Raw genomic sequence first — 19,538 nt, forward strand, 5'->3', positions numbered from 1 at the left:
TCTGTTTTTATTTCAGATCGCAAGCATCTGCAGTGTTTTGTTCTTGTTTAACTTGCTCACTGGTGCAGTTTGGGTTCTGCCACAGCCACTCAGCTCTCATTAGAACTTTGGTCCAGATAGCGGAACTCCCTCCCTAACAGCATTGGGGGGGTGTACCTACACCACATGGACTGCAGAGTTTCAAGAAAGCACCACCACCTTCTCAAGGGCATCTAGGGATGGGCAATAAATGCTGGCCCAGCCACTGAAGCCCACATCTCAAGAATGAATAAAAAAAAGTTCTCAGGATATGGACAATGCTGCCAAGTTACACTTACTGCCCTTCCCAGTTGGCCCTGAGGGTACTAAATGCCACATAGTGGGCATTAAACCACAAAGTGGGTATTAAACAGCCTCGGTCACATCTTCAATAAAGTGGTTCCTGAGTCCTGGGAAGGTTGGGGGTGGGATTGGGGGCATCCCTTTCGCAATGAGTCAGGGAACCTGTAAAAAGAGTTGGTGCAAAGGCTTTAAAAGATGTAAAAAGCGACCCAAACAAGCAGAAGAAGCAGCAAGGGAGCGAGCTGAGTCTGACAGCAGCCCCTCTGTCCAGGGCTGGCTCAGTGAAGTCTCTCCGCCCTGCAGATGTCGCTGGCCGCATTAGGAAGCTTGCTTCATTTCAGAAGGTTTGCCCCTTCCGCTAATGCCACCCCCCACCCCCCCCCCGGGTCTGTGATTTGCTCCTGTCTGTGGTGAGCGAGCAGTGCCCTGTCTGGAGCGGCTGTGACACTGGGACCTGCGGCTGGCAATGTCTAAGGACCGGCTCCTGTGCGCTGCTGCGCTCGGAGTGACCTTCACCGCGGGGCTCTGGCTGGGTAAGTGAGTGTAACGTTCAGCCTGGATACATCTGATAGCAGCTCCTCTCCTAGAGTCGCGGCTTCCTCCCTCTGGCACCGCCTGAGGACTTTGAGCCCTGATCCCTGGTTAAACCCTGGGTTCGATAGTGGTAAAGAAAACAAAGAAATAGCTGGAAAAACTCAGCAGGTCTGACAGCATTTGCGGGAGAGGAACACAGTTCATGCTTCAAGACTCAACAGAACTAAAGAAAAATAGAAAAGAGGTGAAATATAAGCTGGTTTAAGGGGGGGTGGGACAGATAGAGCTGGATAGAGGGCCAGTGATGGGTGGAGGCAAAGAAGAGATTGCCAAAGATTTCATAGACAAAAGGACAAAGAGGTGTTGAAGGTGGTGATGTTATCTAAGGAATGTGCTATTTAAGGTTAGAAAGCAGGACAAGCAAGGTACAGATAGCCCTAGTGGGGGTGGGGTGGGGGGAAGGGATCGAAATAGGCTAAAAGGTGGAGATGAAACAACGGATGGAAATAAATTTAAAAATAATAACAGAAATAGGTGGGAAAAGAAAAATATATTTTAAAAATATATAAATATTTAGAAAAAAGGGGGATCGGAAAGGGGACAGGGATGGAGGAGAGAGTGTTCATGAGTCTGAAGTTGTTGAACTTTTTTTTCGCTAGTTGTATCCGGGACAGAATGTTTCAGTTTTGAGTCCGGGGCCGGGATCATTGGCCAGGGTTGCAGCTGGGTGTCTGGTGCCAGCTGCCCATGTCTGGTGTCTGGTGTCTGGCGGTACCTGCAGGAAAGGACTGAGATTGTGAGAGTGCCAGCAAATAGTAGGGTTTGGATGGAGCTTTGATGTCTCCTCCCCCCCCCCCCATTCTCATTGCTTGGTAACAATCGTTCACTTGGGTGTGAAATCACTGCCTGGAATCAAGAGGGAATAGCCAATGTAATTGATGTGAATGAGATCAAATGAGGCGATGGCATAGTGGTATTGTCGCTGGGCTAGTAACGGACTGGATAATGCTCCGGGGACCTGGGTTTGAAACCCACCACGGCAGATGGTAGAATTTGAATTCAATTTTTTTAAAAATGGGATTCTTGTAAAGGCCCATCTGGTTTATTTAAGGGAAGGAAATCTGCTGGCCTGGGTCTGGCCTACATGTGACTCCCAATGTGGTTGACTCTTAAATGCCAATGCTAAATGGCAATTTTTTAAATAATTGAATGCCTGGGTCTAAAGAGGCCTTGCCCACAGCTTGTTTTCTTTGTGTTACTTGGCACCATGTGATGTGGGGAGGAATCTTGGTGACTTTCTCCTTTCTGTATTTAGATCTTGTGGTGAATCAGGTGCCAAAGCGTGTTCAAAGCAGAAATCATTCCAGTTAAAAAACAAACATTCCCTGCTTTATTCCAAGCTTTCTTTTTTTTCCCGATACTTTTATCAGTCTATCCCTTCCAAGTCACTCACGACCCTGCCTTGGAAATATATCGCCGTTCCTTCACCCGGTCGCTGGGTCAAAATCCTGGAACTCCCTCCCTAACAGCGCTGTGGGTGTACCCACACCACATGGACTGCAGTGGTTCAAGAAGGCAGCTCACCACCACCTTCTCAAGGGGTAGCTAGGGATGGGCAATAAATGCTGGCCCAGCCAGCGAAGCCCACAGCCTGTGAATGAATTTTTTTTAAATTCCCATGGTGAATAGTGGGAAAACAGGTTCTAGCTCTAATTGTGAGGTTCAGTGAACTTTCTGAAAGGTTCACGACTGGTTCTGAATCACTTCGTAACATTAGTCAATCAAATCTGGCGAAGCCACTGATGTTGAGCAGTGGGCACAGTGCATACAAACATTATAGACAATGGAATTAACAGTGTAATTTGTGCAAGTTAACATACCTATTATATAATATATAAAAGCAAAATGTAGGAAATCTGAAATAAAAACAGGAAAGTGTTGCAAATACTCATCTGTGGAAGGAGAGACAGAGTTAGCATTTCAGGTCCAATATGACTTCTTCGGAACTATTATATATCTGGCTCTGCTTAGTTCGAATACTGCATTGAAGTTTGAGAATTGTTGATACCATATAATAATTTTGATACAAATGAACTGTTTCCACTAGCGTGAGGGTCAGTAACCAGAAGACACAGATACGAGGTAGTTGGAAACAGCACCAGAGAGGAGACGAGAATTTTTTGTTAATATGGAGCGAAACTATATCTAGAAAACACTCCCTGAAAGCTAGGGTGGAGGCAGATTCAATAGTGAGGAACTTGATGAATATTTTAGGGGAGAAAAAATGCATGGCCTTGGGGAAAGAGCAGGAGAGTGGATGTCAGGAAGATATAATAATTTTCATAATGCTATTGGAATTTATTGTAAAATAGAGTAATAGTGGGATCTGTGTCTATGTGTGTGTGTATGTGTGGGACTTAATTGAATTAAAGGCAGCTGGTCTGAAGGCTTTGATATATCAGAGGATAAGCTAGGTTTGAAATGTTAACTAGATAAACATGGGGAAAATTTTAGAATGGAAGGTGTAAAGGGAACACTTGCATTTTAAAATAAACCAAACTAGCTTGAATTCAGAGGAGAGAGTGAAATGTTACACCTAGCCAGGAGAAGTTAAGAAACAGCATGTTTTTTTCCCCCAAAGATTACAGGTAAAATTGGTACTATGGTAGATTTCTATTATTAGAGAGGCAAAAGTCAAAGTGAAACAATGGGAATTTTCATTCAAAGGGGAAAATATGTATAAAGGAGTGAAGGTTGTGTGTAAGGGGAAGGCATTCTAAGATATAACACAAGTGTGAAAAGCCTCAAGCATCTAAGCCTCAAGCTGCTGTCTACAAGGAACTGAAGCTGAGAAAAACTCTGAATTTGACTGTTCAGGGTATTGTGTGTGACTTTGCCTGGGTCTGTTAAAACCTATGTGTCTCATTGTTGCCTTAACGGAGGTGTAACTGGGGTTTAGATTAATTAGGGGATTTAGAAGTTATCATAGTAGTAATTTGTAGATCTATGTATGCGTTTAAAATCATTTCTTCTGTTAACAAAGGTTTAGTTTTTAAAGAGACCTATAAGACTTGGTGGCCTTCTTTTACTGAATTCAAAGCCCACATCTCAAAATAAGTACAAATTGCAAATAGTTGTGGCAGCTGCTTCAAGTTTCCCTCTGGGATTTGGGCATTTTTGGCATTTACCATCCGCCTGCCATAACATGGAACTAATTAGAATCGATAAATTAGACAGTTCTTTGAGCATGATTCTGTAATAGTGGTTGGAGTTTCCTGTTTCTGTGGCAATATTTTCCCTCATTTGTCCACTCCAATTATCATTTCTATTACGCACATGTTGTTTGCATTATTGTATAAGCATTAAAAGGCACACGAATGGCACAGACCTGCACTACATTTTCATATTTAGATGTTTTGGATGAATTTGTGTAAGAACTTTGTGCAACATGCCCTTTGCCTCTTTTTTGTAGGGAGAAAGTGGTTTTCACGCTGTTATCCAATTAGCAATACCTTTAAGAGCCACGGTGGCGCGAAAGGAGATCCTTTAATGGATTACGTGTTACAGAATTCTCTCCGAGAGCATCCAGCCCTGAAGAAGCTGAGGAAGGTCAGTGATTTTGCTATTAACTATTTGTGGGATTTAGTGCAATGCACAGAACAAAAATTAGTCACCATTAAGTGATGAGGGCTGGATGTAGAAAGTGGGTTTAGTGATCTGGACAAATAATTTCATAGACAATAGTACTGGCCAACCGGGAAGAGTTGCGTTTGAGCAATTTGAACTGTGTGCTTGTGATTATGTCTCTCTCTCTCCTAGTATGGCTTTGTAATGGCTGCTAGGAGTTAATCCAGCCTTCTAGCATGCCATGAATGATTTCTTCTATGGGGATTATGACCCTATTTATACTGATCCAACTGAGATTGGTAACTTATAATAAGCTTGTGCCCAAGTCCTGACAAAAGTTGCTCTCATGTCAGTTCCTGCACCCTAAGGGGGAATGTTAGTGTAGTGGTAATGTTAGTAATCGGGAGGCATGAGTTCACGCTCCCGCGGGATGAGTTCAAATCCCAGTATAGTAGCTTCATTAATTTAATTAATTCAGTTAATTAAATAAATCTCGAATAAAAAGCTAGTCTCAGAACTAGTGACTGTGATTATTTTTAACAAAAAAATTACATTAAAATTAAAATTGTACTGTACAAAACATTTCAGCTTGGAAATTGCAGGACATGCAATAAAATTCAGCTTGTCTCCATACAGTATGTTCCACTCTGAGCTGCATTAGTACAATTGTAACACTCTTGATATTTACAATATGCATTCCTTGTCAGGCAAAAGGGCAAAACGTTCCAAATTGAAGATTACAGAAAGTGCAATAGAATCCAGCTTTCTTCTATACTGCATGTTCCACTCTGAGGTGCCTCAATACAATTTCAATACTTTTGACATTTAAAATATACATTTCTTGTCTGGCGTACAGCCCAAGGGGTTCTACACAGTTTCCAGCCCCTGTGAAACTACCGGTTCACTAATGTCCTTCAGGGGAGAAAATCTACCGTGCTTACCTGGTCTAGCCTATATGTGACTCCAGGCCCACAGCAATGTGGTTGGCTCCTAACTGCCCTACGAAATGCCCTAACAAGCCAATCAGTTGTGCCAAACTACCACTTTGGATTGTCGCCTGGCTGTGTTTGCCAGTTGTGCACAGGGTACTAGAACTTGTACTTTTGGTTATATGTGCCAAATGTCTTTGCACAACGGGTGAGGAGATTTCTGTTGCTATTTTGCTTTCATGTTCATTTACCTGGCCTGAAGAGGTTTAGTTTCTCTTGGTAGCACTCCAGTTAACACATTCACAAAAACTGCATCATTTTACCTCTTTTATGACTAAGATGTTGAAGGTGGTACTAAAACTTACCATTAAAAGGGGTGTGTAACAGATACAAATCTGAATTTATCAGAAGTTTTATGTACACATAATCCAGCTGTGATCTGCTGTCAGACTGTTGCAGCCCAATTCTTGCGTGAAAATTTATCCACTGTAATTTGGACATGTGAAGTCTCCGTTTTTAATCATTCGCTTTTGTCTTATGATGGGGAAATTATCAAAATTCAAGCAGTTTTATAATTGGTGGCAGTTGGCACAGCCTTGGCAGGAGTCAAAACAGGAAGAAACAAGACCGACACAAATAGCTTGTTTGTCCCCACCGACCATGAGCTAAGGACCACGACATAACAAGAAAAAGCAAAGCATTCGGAAACCCCTTTCTCACTTTTACTCTTTTTAAAATGTCTTTTCAGCGGACTCTCCAAGATCGAAGGTATTTGATGATGGTGGCTTGTGAACAAGCTCAACTGATGGCCAACCTGGCAAAGCTTATTAAAGCAAAGAATGTGATTGAAATAGGTGGGTAAAGCTCCATTGGAGCCCTCATTTTGCAGTCCACTAGAGAACATTTGGTGTATATTGCTGGTTGGTGTATAAATCAATGTACATGGGTAAAGAATCACAAATATAGCACAGTGTATACTGAGGGTGACACACACTGAAAATACACCTTGGACTGCCAGTGGGCATCCATAGGCTTCCAAAGCCAACAAAAATGTAACTTTGTACACCTTGATTGCAATAGCTGAAGTTTTGTAATAGAAAGGATATGTGATCTACAGTTGCACTCAATGAAAAATTGCTTATTGTATTTGAACAAGACATTGGGTTTGGGTAGGTGAGGATGGTGGGTATGTTTGCAGGGATCATTCTAAATCAATCCCTGTGATTCTCATTGGATTCTATACAATGTCTCAGTGTGTGTTTTAGTAAAGAAACTTCATGGCCCATTTTGAGATGGTTCCTATGCTCAGCAGCTAGTGTACAGCTGCAGTTCAAATAAAATACTTTTTAACAATAGGGCTCTCGATGTGGGGAGAGAAAGGGGTCTGATGCTGAAGATTCACTGGGAGGGCTCGGAGAAGTGAGTGCAAACTTGGTCAAGGGTGGGTTTTGTGAAGGTGCTTAGGGCAGAGATGGAAAGAAAGAATTGCATTTATATAGGACCTTTCATGTCTTCAGGAATGTCCCAGAGTGCTTTATAGCTAATTACTTTTGAAGTGTAATCACTGTTGTAATGTAGGAAATGTAGCCAATTTGCACACAGCAAGCTCCCACAAGCAGCAATGAGTTTAATGCTTAGATGACTATTGTAGTGATGTTGGTTGGGGGATAAATATTGGCCAGGACACCAGGGAGAACTGTATTGCTTTACAAAATATGTTGGGATCTTTTCAGCCAACCAGAGAGGGCAGATGGGGCTTTGGTGTAAAGTTTTGTCTTAAAGACAGTATATTACAGTGTAACAACACCTTCAGTACTTCACTGGAGTGTCAGCCTAGATTTTGTAGTAAGGGCTTAAACCCATAACCTCCTGACTCAAAGGCAAGAGTTCTACCACTGAACCAAAGCGAAAATTCTAGTCAGAGAGTTGAAAGATGAATGCCTCGGGGAGTAGTGTTGAAAGGTGGGTTGTGGGGTTGTGCAGGATGCCAGAGTCAGGAGACAGGCAGGAATGGGAAGACCCATAAAGAGGAGGAAAGCTATAGCAGTGGGTTGCACCAAAGTCATGGAGTGATTTGAAGATAAGGACTGTCATTCTGACCTCTTGGGGAATGGAGCCAATCTAGGTTACTTGTATGCCACATTTAAGTGGGACCAAAGACTGGTTTAACATGGGGCATCAAAGACTTTTTTCCATAAATGTATTAATCAGAGGGCAGCAGAGAAAACTAAACTCCTCTGAGGCCAGGGAGAAACCTGTGGACAGAAACATGCTACACAAATCCCATCATCTTTAGTACAAGGGACTCTATCATCAAACAAACACAATTGTACCTTCCAGCCCCCCCTGTGCAGAGTACAGAATCCAAGAAAATTCAGCCGTTACTGTCTGTTCTTCAACTTTGGCGCTCTTATGTATCCCACCCTCTATTCGACTGCTCCACTTCAGCCACTATGATCTTGAGCTCTGGAATTACTTTGCTAAACCATTCTGCCCTCTCTCCACCTTCAGAACCTTAACCCACCTCTGTCCCTTCAGTCAACTCCTCAGACTTTTCTCCAGTTTTCCGTAAGATACTGGGGGATGTTTGATAGAGTGAAAAGCGCTTGATAAGATTCATCGTTACCCTGGGCTGTGGTTTGCACATTATCGGCCCAAGTACCTGTAAGAGAAGTCTTGTACATGGTTCTGTGGGTAGCCTTCTTGGTTCTGAGTCAGCATGTTCAAGTCCCACTCCAAATGCTTGAGCAAAATAGGCTGACAGTCTGAAGTGCCGTCTTTCATAGGAGATGTTAAACTAAGCCTGCCTCATCCTCTCAGGCGGACATACAAGATCCCATAGCACTACTGCGAAGAGCAGGGGAATTATCCCTGGTGTCCTGGCCAATATTTATCCTGCAACTAACAATGGATTTTTTTTAAGTCATCAATATCACATTGCTATTTGTGGGAGCTTGCTGTGCACAAATGAACTGTAGTGTTTCCTACATTACAATAGTGACTGCACCTCAAAAATATTTTGGGATGCCCCGAGGCACTATATAGATTTTCTTTAACTGTGATTAAGGGGAAGTGGTGACGAAGAGGTAATGTCACTGGACTAATAACCCAGAGGCCCAGGCTAATGCTTTGGGGACATGGGTTAAAATCTCACCACGGTAGCTGGTAGAATTTAAATTCAATTAATAAATCTGGGATATAAAGCTAGTCTCAGTAATGGTGACCTTGGTAAAAAACCCATCTGTTCACTAATGCCCTTAAGGGAAGGAAATCTGCCATCCTTACCTGGTCTGGCCAAGATGTGATTCCAGACCCACAGCAATCCGGTTGATTCTTAAAAAGTCCCCTGAAGTGACCTAGCAAGTGACTCAGTTATACAGAAAAGTCAAAAAGAAATGAAACCAGACGGACCCCACTCGGCATCAACGCACCCAACCCTGTCAATCCCACAACATCCTCCTTACTAACATCTGATTCTCCTTGTTTCACCTGTACACAAACCATTGGTTTCTCCTGTGCCTGAATCTCAGAACCCAGAGTACTTTTACTTCCAGAGCTTTCCTGTACCCCAACAATTCCTACAGATTTTTCCTGCAATATCCAACACACCGACTTCGTGTGTCCCACTTTATTACAATGAAAACACCTCAATTTTCAAATGTCACTTCTATCTTCAGCATCTTCCTTTTTGTTAAAAAAAATCTTCCTGGGAACTTCCAGCTACTCCTTCTCTTCCCTGATCTTCCTTTCACCTTCCCACTTTTTATCCTTTTCCCATTTGCAAGTGTGACGAATAGAAGGTTTAGCTGTATGAACTAACTCATAATCATCAGCTTTCTCTGCTGCTTGTTTTACAGAATCGACCCTCTGTTCCTCCACATGAGTTCTCATTACCGAAGGGATTGAATCTTTAAATTCTTTCAAAAGAATGACTTCCCTAAGAGCTGCATAGGTTGTTTCTATTTTTAACGCCCGTATCCACCAGTCAAAATTATTTTGTTTTACTCTTTCGAACTCAATATAAGTTTGCCCAGGCTGTATTCTCATATTCCTAAATTTCTGCCTGGATGCTTCAAGAACCAACTCATATGCGCTCAAAATAGCTTTTCTCACCACATCATAATTCACCGACATTTCTTCTGATAGCGAAGCACATACCTCAAGTGCCCTACCTAACAACTTAGACTGTAATAATAATGTCCAGTTTTCCTGTGGCCATTTCATCTGTTTACCTGGCTTCTCAAATGAAATAAAGAATGCTTCAATATCTTTTTCCTCAAACTTTGGAAGAGCTTGTATAAATTTAAACATATCCCCACTTTTATCCTCACCTACTGACATCTCTTTTCTAACTGCCAACATTTTCAGTTGGAATTCTCTCTCTTTCTCTCTCTGTCTATCTCTTTTTCCTCCTCCATTTGCAAAGTTTCTAATTCCTTTGCTTCTAATTCAAGCTACTTCATTTGCAACTGAAGTCTCACTACCTCCAGTTGTGATTCACTAGGGTCAAGTTTCACTTCCAACTGTAGATGCTGTGCTATACTTTTAACTATATCTGCAGGTAACCCCAATCTTAACTTGTTAGCTTACTTTTGGTTATTTTCTCCAACACAGAGTTATCTCTTCTACTCCTGGACAGGTCTTAGCAATTGCTAAAGCCATCTTGCAGTCTCACCACTTCTAAAATACCTCACCAACTCCTGAATTCAAAGTACTTCTTGTACTTGTAACCATAAGATTCACCAATTCCTAACCAATCGAGGAATTAGAAATATAATTTATCCCGGCAAGAGCCCCCAGTTGTTAGCAGCCAGCCTTTTGGTAAAGCGGAGTTATTTAAAAATCCCAGAGGGAAACTTTAAACAACTGTCATAGCCTATAATTTTAAGTGTTATATTTGAAATGCGACTCTAAATTCAGGAATCAGACCACCAGTTCTGGAGGTTTTACATTAAGCTAAATGAAACATTTTATTAATTGCCACAGGTTAAAATATATATACACATGGCTACAAATTACAACCATCATAACTTTTAACAAATTCCCAAACTAATCTCCATTCAGGCAACTTCAACTCATAGACGTGACCAGACACCAGGCAAAGCATTTTCACCTTACAAATTCAAAATGAGGTTCTTTTCACTTTGGTTCCTGTGGACGCGTTTGGAGGCTTACAGCTATTTTTGATCTCACATTGCCTTTGCCCTGCGCATACAAAACTGTTGAAGTTATACCTAACACCATTCATTGAATGTAAATTCTCATCGTATCACCAGCCCCTTTGAACTCCACCTTTTAACAATAAAACCCCTTTCATCGTACTAATTTTATTAGTAATATAAACATATTGCTTGGTCTCTGCTAGCTAGGTGGTGGTTTTCACCCCACTTCTTGAATGCTTTATTCAAAAAGTGCAAATGCATGCTAGCTCTCTTACATATCAAAACTAGTACACATCAAAGCACCCAGACTAGCTGGCTTTAATCCAATTAAGACACACCCACAGACTAAACCTCTATTTCAAAAGAAAAATATTTTCCAATAATATATACATTAATAGCTTCATGACAATTAGAATAGATCTAGCACTCAAAACTGGGCATCAATAGGTACGGTGGGCCATCAGCAGCAGCAAGATTGTATTAAACCTGTAACGACATGACCTGGCATATCCCCCGCTCTACCATTACCATCAAGCCAAGGGATCAACCCTGGTTCAAGGAAGAGTGTAGGAGGGTATGCCAGGAGCAGCACCAGGCATACCTAAAAATGAGGTGTCAACCTGGTGAAGCTATAACACAGGACAACTTGCATACCAAACAGTAGAAGCAGCATTTAGTAGACAGAGCTAGGTGATCCCACAGCCATCGGATTGGATCTAAGCTCTGCAGTCCTGCCACATCCAGTTGTGAATAGTGGTGGATAATTAAACAGCTCACTGGAGGAGGAGGCTCCACAGATATCCCCATTCTCAATGATGGGAGAGCCCAGCACATCAGTGCAAAAGACAAGGCTGAAGCATTTGCAACAGTCTTCAGCCAGAAGTGCCAAGTGGATGATCCATCTTGGCCTCCTGCTGAGGTCCCCAGCATCACAGATGCCAGTCTTCAGCCAATTCGATTCACTCCATGTGATATCAAGAAACAGCTGAAGTCACTGGATACTGCAAAGGCTATGGGCCCTGGCAACATTCCAGCAGTAGTACTGAAGACTTGTGCTCCAGAACTTGCTGCACCCCTAGCCAAGCTGTTCCAGTACAGCTACAACACTGGCATCTACCTGGCTATGTGGAAAAGATATGTCCTATCCAGGAAAAGGGGGACAAATCCAATCTGGCCAATTGCCACCCCACCGGTTTACTCTCAATCATTAACAAAGTGATGGAAGGTGTTGTCGACAGTGCTATCAAGCGGCACTTACTTCGCAATAACCTGCTCACTGACGCTCAGATTGGACTCTGCCAGGGTCACTCAGCTCCTGACCTCATTACAGCCTTGTTTCAAACATGGACAAAAGAGCTGAACTCCAGAGGTGAGGTGGGAGTGACTGCCCTTGACATCAAGGCCGCATTTGACTCAGTGTGGCAACAAGGAGCCCTAGCAAAACTGAATGGGAATCAGGGGAAAACTGTCCACTGGTTGGAGTCATACCTAGCACAAAGGAACATGGTTGTAGTTATTTGAGGTCAATCATCTCAGTCCCAGGAATCACTGCAGGAGTTCCTCAGGGTAGTGTCCTCGGCCCAACCATCTTCAGCTGCTTCATCAATGACCTTCCCTCCATCATAAGATCAGAAGTGGGGATGTTCACTGATGATTGCACAATGTTCAGCACCATTCGCGATTCCTCAGATACTGAAGCAGTCTGTATTCATTTGCAGCAAGACCTGGACAATATCCAGGCTTGGGCTGATAAGTGGCAACATTTGTGCCACACAACTGCCAGGCAATGACCATCTACAACAAGAGAGAATCTAACCATCTGGTATTGTCACTGGACGAGTATTCAGAGACCCAGGGCAATGCTGCAGGGACCTGGGTTCGAATCCCACCATGGCAGATGGTGAAATTTGAATTCGATAACAATCTGGAATCAAAAGTCTAATGATCTGGTTCACCATTGTCCTTTAGGGAAGGAAATCTGCTGTCCTTACCTGGCCTGGCCTACATGTGAATCCAAACCCACAGCAATGTGGTTGACTCTTAATTGCCCTTGTTCAGAGGGCATTTAGGGATGGGCAATAAATGCTGGCATAGCCAGCGATGACCACATCCCATAAATGAATAAGAAAAAGGTCAACCCTGTACCAGACTGAGAAGCTGGGCTTTCTTCTCCTCAGTGCTGCAAACCCCATAAACTGGTTTTAGATCTCTGAACATCTCATTCATTAAAAACCAGCATTAACAGATAAGGTCCAAATCTATTCACAGTAGAAATGTAACAAGTAGACAACAATCCATTGTACCAATCAGAAATTGCCGACGTTTTAACCTCTGTTCTACCTTCCTCCAGGTGAAGATAATGTGAACTTTACAAGATGATTATGTTTTAAAATGTCTCCTTTAATTGATGATGAAATAGAATATTCTGGATAGGGGGGATGGTGGTCATACTAAACCTCTGCCCAGACTAAAACTTTAAAAAGAACATAAATCAAACATTAATTAATAGGCAACTAATACACCAAACTAAAGAAAAGGTACTTTCACGTTAGCTAATTAAAACAATTGAGATACATCTTACATTTCCTTTTGCTATGCATCCCACTTCTGGCAGATGTGTGGCAACACAAGATTAAGTTCCAAGCTACTCCCAGATTTCCAACAGGCTCACTTCTCCCTGCAACATCAGGTCAAATCTCCCAGCAGCCTTTGAAAATCGTTCCACTCAGCCCAAGTATTCCAGACCAGCTTTCACCAACAAGGCCCACTTATGCGACTCCTTGTTCCTTAATTCTCCAAAAGTCCCGTCCGTTCTGTCCTCTTCTTTTTGAAGAGAAAACCAGTTCTCACCAGCATCCTGCTTGGGTAATAACACAAAAATAGCCTTTTCCTGTTCTTTCTCTCTCTCTCTGTGTCTCAAAGCAGCAGCCCTCCTATCGTGAGGTACTCTGTGAAGGTGTGAGAACTGTCACTTGATATTTTAATAGGTTTCTGTTTGGGTTTCTTTCCCCATGGCAACCAGATCACCTGGGCCTGTCTCTTGGCAAAAGTTTAGTATGACACCATCCCCCTATCCAGAACATTCTGTTTCACCTTAAATTAGAAGACATTTTAAAACCTATCCCGCCTTATAAAGTTAATCATTTGCAACAAACGTAAATGCCTCCTTCATAGCCTTCACTAAGAAGGTAGGACAGAGGTTAAAACCCTGTAATGCTGAAACTAGGGCCGTTTTCTGATTGGTACATTGTCGTTGTTCCAGTTGATACCAATCCAATCTGTCTACTTGTTACATTCCAAATATAGATTTAGATCATATCTGTTATTGCAGATTAAGTTAGCAACGAATCTAAAACCAGTTTGTGGGGCTTGCAGCACTGAGGAGGGGAAGACTTAGCTGCTCAGTGCTGGTGCAGCATTGACCTGTATAGAACAGGTCAGTGGGTTTGGTGAGTGAGAGGATACCTGGTGTGGCAGTGACCCTGGTACTATTTGTGCAACTCTCCGAGTTCTCCTCGTGGCCTTTTTCCCTTAAATTAACGTTGCCAAACAGATTATCTGGTTGTTATCACATTGTTGTTTATAGGAGCTTGCTATAAGCAGCTTGACTGCTGCATTTCCTACATTACAGTAGTTACTACACTTCATTGGTATGATGAAGTCACAATACCTGCTTGAAATAAGGATAAAGACTAAGACTTGCTTCTTCCGACAGAGTTTTATTTTGGTCAATAAAATTCTACAGAGAGCTTATCTCACCTGCTTTCTCTTTTATTCTTTTGAGCAACCAATTAAACTAAATTAACATAACAAGGGGCAAAATTAAAAGAGCAGCCCCTTAAAGGGATACTGCAAAAAGAAAGACTAATCTTAAAGGAAACTTACAATAAAGTTTTCCTGCAACTGTACAGGACCTTGGTGAGACCACATCTGGAATATTTGTTTTCTCTTTTACACATTCCAGTGGGTACTTAGCTAGTTAATTAATAATTACCAATGGAAAGCCCTTATGAGTTAATTATTTCCTTCTCCAATATGGACTGTTGTCTATCTTTACACATGGTATAGGAATGTTGTTGAGTGACAGGCAACGACAATATCTGACTCAATTGCTTAACATTTTAAATCCAGAAACTTCTATCATTAACTGATGGACTTTGAATCAAATAACTTGTGAAGCCTCTGATCATATGATGTGATCTAATAGACAGCCCAGAAAGGTTATCAGCTTTCATCACTGCCCTGCACTTCATAGGGGAAGGGATCAATAAGTCCCCTTGTATAATTGCATTAGAAGCAGTTCAGAGAAGGCTCGCTCAACTCATTCCTGGGATGAGGGGCTTCTCTTATGAAGAAAGATTGAACAGGTTGGGCCTATACCCATTGGAGTTTAGAAGAATGAGAGGCGATGTCATTGAAACATTTAAGAACCTGAGGGGACTTGATAGGGAGATACCAGGTAGATGTTTCCTTTTGTGGAGGAGTGTGGAACTAGGAGACACAGCTTAAGAATAAGAGGTATGCCTTTTAAGACAGAGGTTAGGACATTTTTTTCTTCTCTGAGGGTCGTTAGTCTGTGGAATTCTCTTCCCCAGAAAGCAGTGTAGGTTGGGTCATTGAATTTATTCAAGACTGAGTTAGACAGATTTTTGATAGACAAGGGAGTCCAGGGTAATGGGGGGTAGCAGTCGGCAAAGTGGAGTTACAACCACAACCAGATCAGCCATGATCTTATTGAATGGCAGAACAGGCTCGAAGGGCTGAACAGCCTTCTCCTGCTCCTGGGTCCTATGTTCCTAAGTCAAGTTCCTTCCTCCTATTCCCTGTTAGATGGGATCCATCATTGCTGTAATGTTGCTTGTGATTTGAGCTGAAGTCAGCACTGTTTTTTGAGGGAGGGAGGAAAGGGGGAATGAGCAGCTCATGTAGAGCAGCAGTGTGAACTGTTTGCAAATCTAGAGGCTTGCTAGGCAACTTCAGTTTGATTTTTGTGGTGTCTTTGTAGAGGCGACAGATCAGATTGTACCAGCAAATCTTAGTGAACTACTCTTGGTTTAGATGTTTCCCCTCTTTAGTTTAATCATTCAATATTCGGCTTGTTTTGCTTCTGCAGGTGTCTACACTGGATATAACACCTTGAACATGGCTCTTGCAACACCAGATGATGGAAAAATCATTGCCTGTGATATCAGTTTGGAGTTTGCCAAGATTGGAATACCATTTTGGAAGGAGGTGAGAAAAGATTTCCATACAATCAATATGATTTGTTTGGTTAACTGTATTGCTTGTGAGCGGTAGGTTGCTGGTTTTCAAGCTAACATAAATTCAAATTAATATTTTTGTAGCTGCAAGAATGAAACTATTCACTGTACCTTTGGAGGAGATGTATAGGAATAGGCCATTCAGCCCCTCAAACCTGTTTTGCCATTCAGTGACTTATAAGTATAAGTTTAGTATTGCTCACTTTGATGTTTTCCCCCATACCCCTATTTATAAACCCAGGACCTCCAAAAACTTTTAAGCAAGTGAAGAGGGCACTCAGTAGAGCACATATCTCCACTGTACTGGGTTAGCTCAACATTATAATAATGACGCAGCTCTTCCTTGAGGCTTTTCCCTGCCTGGTTAATGCTCTGTAACTACAAAGCTGAAAAAAGAAATACTTTTATTAAGAGCCTCCAGCTCACTGAGGAGGTTTCAGGCCAATCCGCATCCAACAACCTGCTGTGAAAACTCTGCTCACATTTTGACAGCTGGGACAAATTCCACCACAGCAACTGAGACAATCCACAACATTCTAAAACAATCAACAACATTCTAAATCAATCAACAACATTCTAAATCAATCAACAACATTCTAAATCAACAACCCACAGCATTCTTTTTTTAAAAACTTCAACTCGCCCCATCTCCCAATGTTAACAGAGCCTTTAACAAATTTCTAACGTCCAGGCTTGGATCCGCACTTTCACCAATAACAAATCAGTCCTTCCTTTGGGCTATACCATATCTGTGTACCAAGTTTTGTTGAAATTGGTCCATTCGTTTTTGAGATATATTGTTTACAAACAGACAAACGAGGGCGAAAACATTACCTTTGCCCACTTTCAGCGATGGAGGTAAGGAGAACCTTGCCAATTTGCTCTCTCACTTTTAAAGAACTGTGTATCTGAGCTCTCCCAACTCTGCGCTTCTCATTTTAAAGTATTACCATTCCCTTAAATCTCAGTGAGACGTATGTATGTTGAGATGTACTGTGATTTTTTTTTTTAATTAAAGAAGTACTGTCCCTTCAGACTGCAGCCATACCCATTCTAATTACCAAGATCTCCTGAAGACCTTAGCAGAGGCATTGCCTCAACTTGTGCTTTGAGAATAGCATTGAGAGGAGAGGATTACATACCTGGCATTGGTTGACAGGATTGATTCTTATGGTGAGCAACAGAATTGTAATTTCTCGTGTGAACCCGCTCTGGAAACTGAGTCTTCCAGAATGAGAACTGAATTCTGTGGGTAGAATTTTGCCCTCGTCGGGCGGGCTCGGTGGGGGTGGTCAGAAATCTGACCGCTGCCCGCGATTGGGGCCCCGACCGCGATTTCACGCTGGTGAGCCAATGTCACGCGGATTGTCACTGGCCAGGAAGGGCTGAGCGGGAGTGGAGGTGGGGACCTGTCGGCCGCTGGGTCCAATGGCGGCCCACGGCCTGTTTAAAACCGGCCCAGGCAGCCCCAGAAAGGCTGCCGGGGAAGGATGGAGTCCAGTGTGTCAGCAAACGCCAAGCGGGAGGGCAGGTCGGTAGAGGGGGCTCTCAACTCCCCCGTTTTTCCAATGAGTGCCTCGGTGCCCTCCTGGAGGAGGTGGCTGCCAGAAGGGGCACCCTTGGGCCCCAGAGATGGGAGGAGGAGGCCACCGCACTTCACCCAAGAGGGCATGGGAGGAGGTGGCCACCCAGGTGAGCAGCCACGACATGGTGTGGCGCACCTGGGTGCAGTGCCGAAAGCGCTTCAATGACCTGCTGCTGTCAGGAAGGGTGAGTACCAGTGAGTCATATGGACTCGAAACGTTATCTCTGTCCCTCTCTCCACAGATGCTGTCAAACCTACTGAGTTTTTCCAGCATTTTTTGTTTTCGTTCGAGGGTGAGTACCATGTTTGCATGGGTCAGTGTGTTCAACTGCTTTGGGCTGGCCATCCCCCATGGAGCTCAGGGGTGTTAGAGTCTTAGTGCCAACTGTCAATCACGCCAGAGCTGGCCAAGGGCCCTGGCTGCTTGGACTGAGTGCCTTGCAGCGTGAGGGCCACGACCTGGATGTGCCCTGCGAGACGTTCCTCAGCTGGGGTTGGCCAGGCTGCAATGGCGCTGCAGGTAGAGGGTGGACTAATCAATGCTTCTCTGTCCTTTCAGGAGAAGACATCCCATAACAATATTGAGAGGCCGTGGACTGGCGGAGGACCCCACACCTCCTCATCCTCTCCCGCTATGAGCAGGAGGCCTTGGACCTTGAGAGGTGCCATGCACCTTGATGCAGCCACATTGAGGCTGGGGTGTCAGACGAGGGCACAGCCTCAGAGTAAAGGGAAGACCTTTTAGAACAGAGATGAGGAGAAACTTCTTTAGCCAGAGAGTGGTGAATCTATGGAATTCATTGCCGCAGAAGGCTGTGGAGGCCAGGTCATTGAGTGTATTTAAGACCGAGATAGATAGGTTCTTGATTGGTAAGGGGATCAAAGGTTCTGGGGAGAAGGCGGGAGAATGGAGTTGAGAAACTTATCAGCCATGATTGAATGGCAGAGCAGACTCGATGGGCCGAATGGCCTAATTTCTGCTCCTATGTCTTATTGTCTTACGAAGGTAAGAGTGCAGTGCACTGAGGTGAGAATTTTGGCTTGTGCAACCATACTACCGCAGTCTCTTCATTGATGTGAGGCTCGAACCTGGGTCTCCATTTATCATTGAAAGACAGGACATCGTGATGTAGATCTCCATTGTCTCACCAGGGTGCCTGGCATGCACAGTGACAGTGAGATGACGTTAACTAATGACATGTCCTCCTTCTCTCTTTTAGGTTCGCCAGCAGGCGTTTGCTCTCCGGACCCTGAAGGGCCACCCCCGACACCAGAGGACCACCATGCTCCCCAAGCACCTGTGTCACACCCACTCTTTGAAGCAGGCACCAGCGCAGATACCAGCACCTCGGTGGGCATTGGTTCAGCGGATAGTATCTCGGTGCACATTGGTGAGGGCACTTCACGCTCACTTGAGGCAGGGAGTGCCCAGGGCGCCAGCTGGAGGACTGCAGGAGACCAGGACGATGCTCAGTTGAAGGCTGATGATGGGCCTCTGGAGTCGTCCATTAGTCAGCAGATACTGTACATCCAGTGGGAGGATCTAGTGAAGATCTAAGAGGGTATGCGTGCCATGTTCTCCATTGTGGAGGAGTCCCTGCGGAGTGTGAGCACTGCATTGACCCTCATGGCCGAGCACACTGCCTCCTCCTTTGAGAGAGTGGCGACTCTCATGGAGAGGCTGATCCAGGAACAGGATCAGGGGTTCCTGGTCCACCCTGCAAGCCTTCGCTCAGGCACTGACCTCAGCTGGTCAGTGTCAGTGTGGGAGATGGATGGGGCACCCAGTATCCCAGTTAGGTGCCCGTCCATCAATGGCGAGCAGTGAGGTCCAAAGCAACCTCACGCTGAGCATGAGTTGCTTGTTGTCTCTGCGGGCTCCTCTCAGGGCACTCCTCCGCCCCTCTGCCAGTAACCGTGGCATTTGATGAGGCTGCCGTGGCACTAGCCGCTCCCTCCTAGGCGGGGGCAGCACAGGCTCCACTGGCCAGAGGACGACCACCAAGGTCATCAAGGCCAACTGGACAGCAGAGTCAGCAGGCTGGCTCCAATGCCGGTGCCAGTGAGGGGGGAGCACCTAGACATAGCACCCACAAACCTAAGTTTACAGCACCTATAG

At 43.9% G+C, this 19,538-nt stretch overlaps 1 protein-coding gene across 1 annotated transcript in view; it reads left to right on the plus strand.

Annotated features, from left to right (window-relative positions):
- Window positions 1-772: 772 nt before the first annotated feature.
- The window catches only part of LOC144668603 (catechol O-methyltransferase domain-containing protein 1-like), a 53,914-nt gene continuing 35,148 nt past the window's right edge, over window positions 773-19,538 (plus strand). The window contains exons 1-4 of the mRNA XM_078530781.1: window positions 773-854; window positions 4,328-4,464; window positions 6,160-6,265; window positions 15,687-15,805. Coding sequence (XP_078386907.1) covers window positions 788-854; window positions 4,328-4,464; window positions 6,160-6,265; window positions 15,687-15,805 — 429 coding nt within the window. The 5' untranslated portion in view covers window positions 773-787. The remainder of the gene's footprint in view (window positions 855-4,327; window positions 4,465-6,159; window positions 6,266-15,686; window positions 15,806-19,538) is intronic.

Source organism: Cetorhinus maximus, chromosome 27, assembly GCF_964194155.1.
Source record: "Cetorhinus maximus chromosome 27, sCetMax3.hap1.1, whole genome shotgun sequence".
Classification (NCBI taxonomy): Eukaryota; Metazoa; Chordata; class Chondrichthyes; order Lamniformes; family Cetorhinidae; genus Cetorhinus; species Cetorhinus maximus.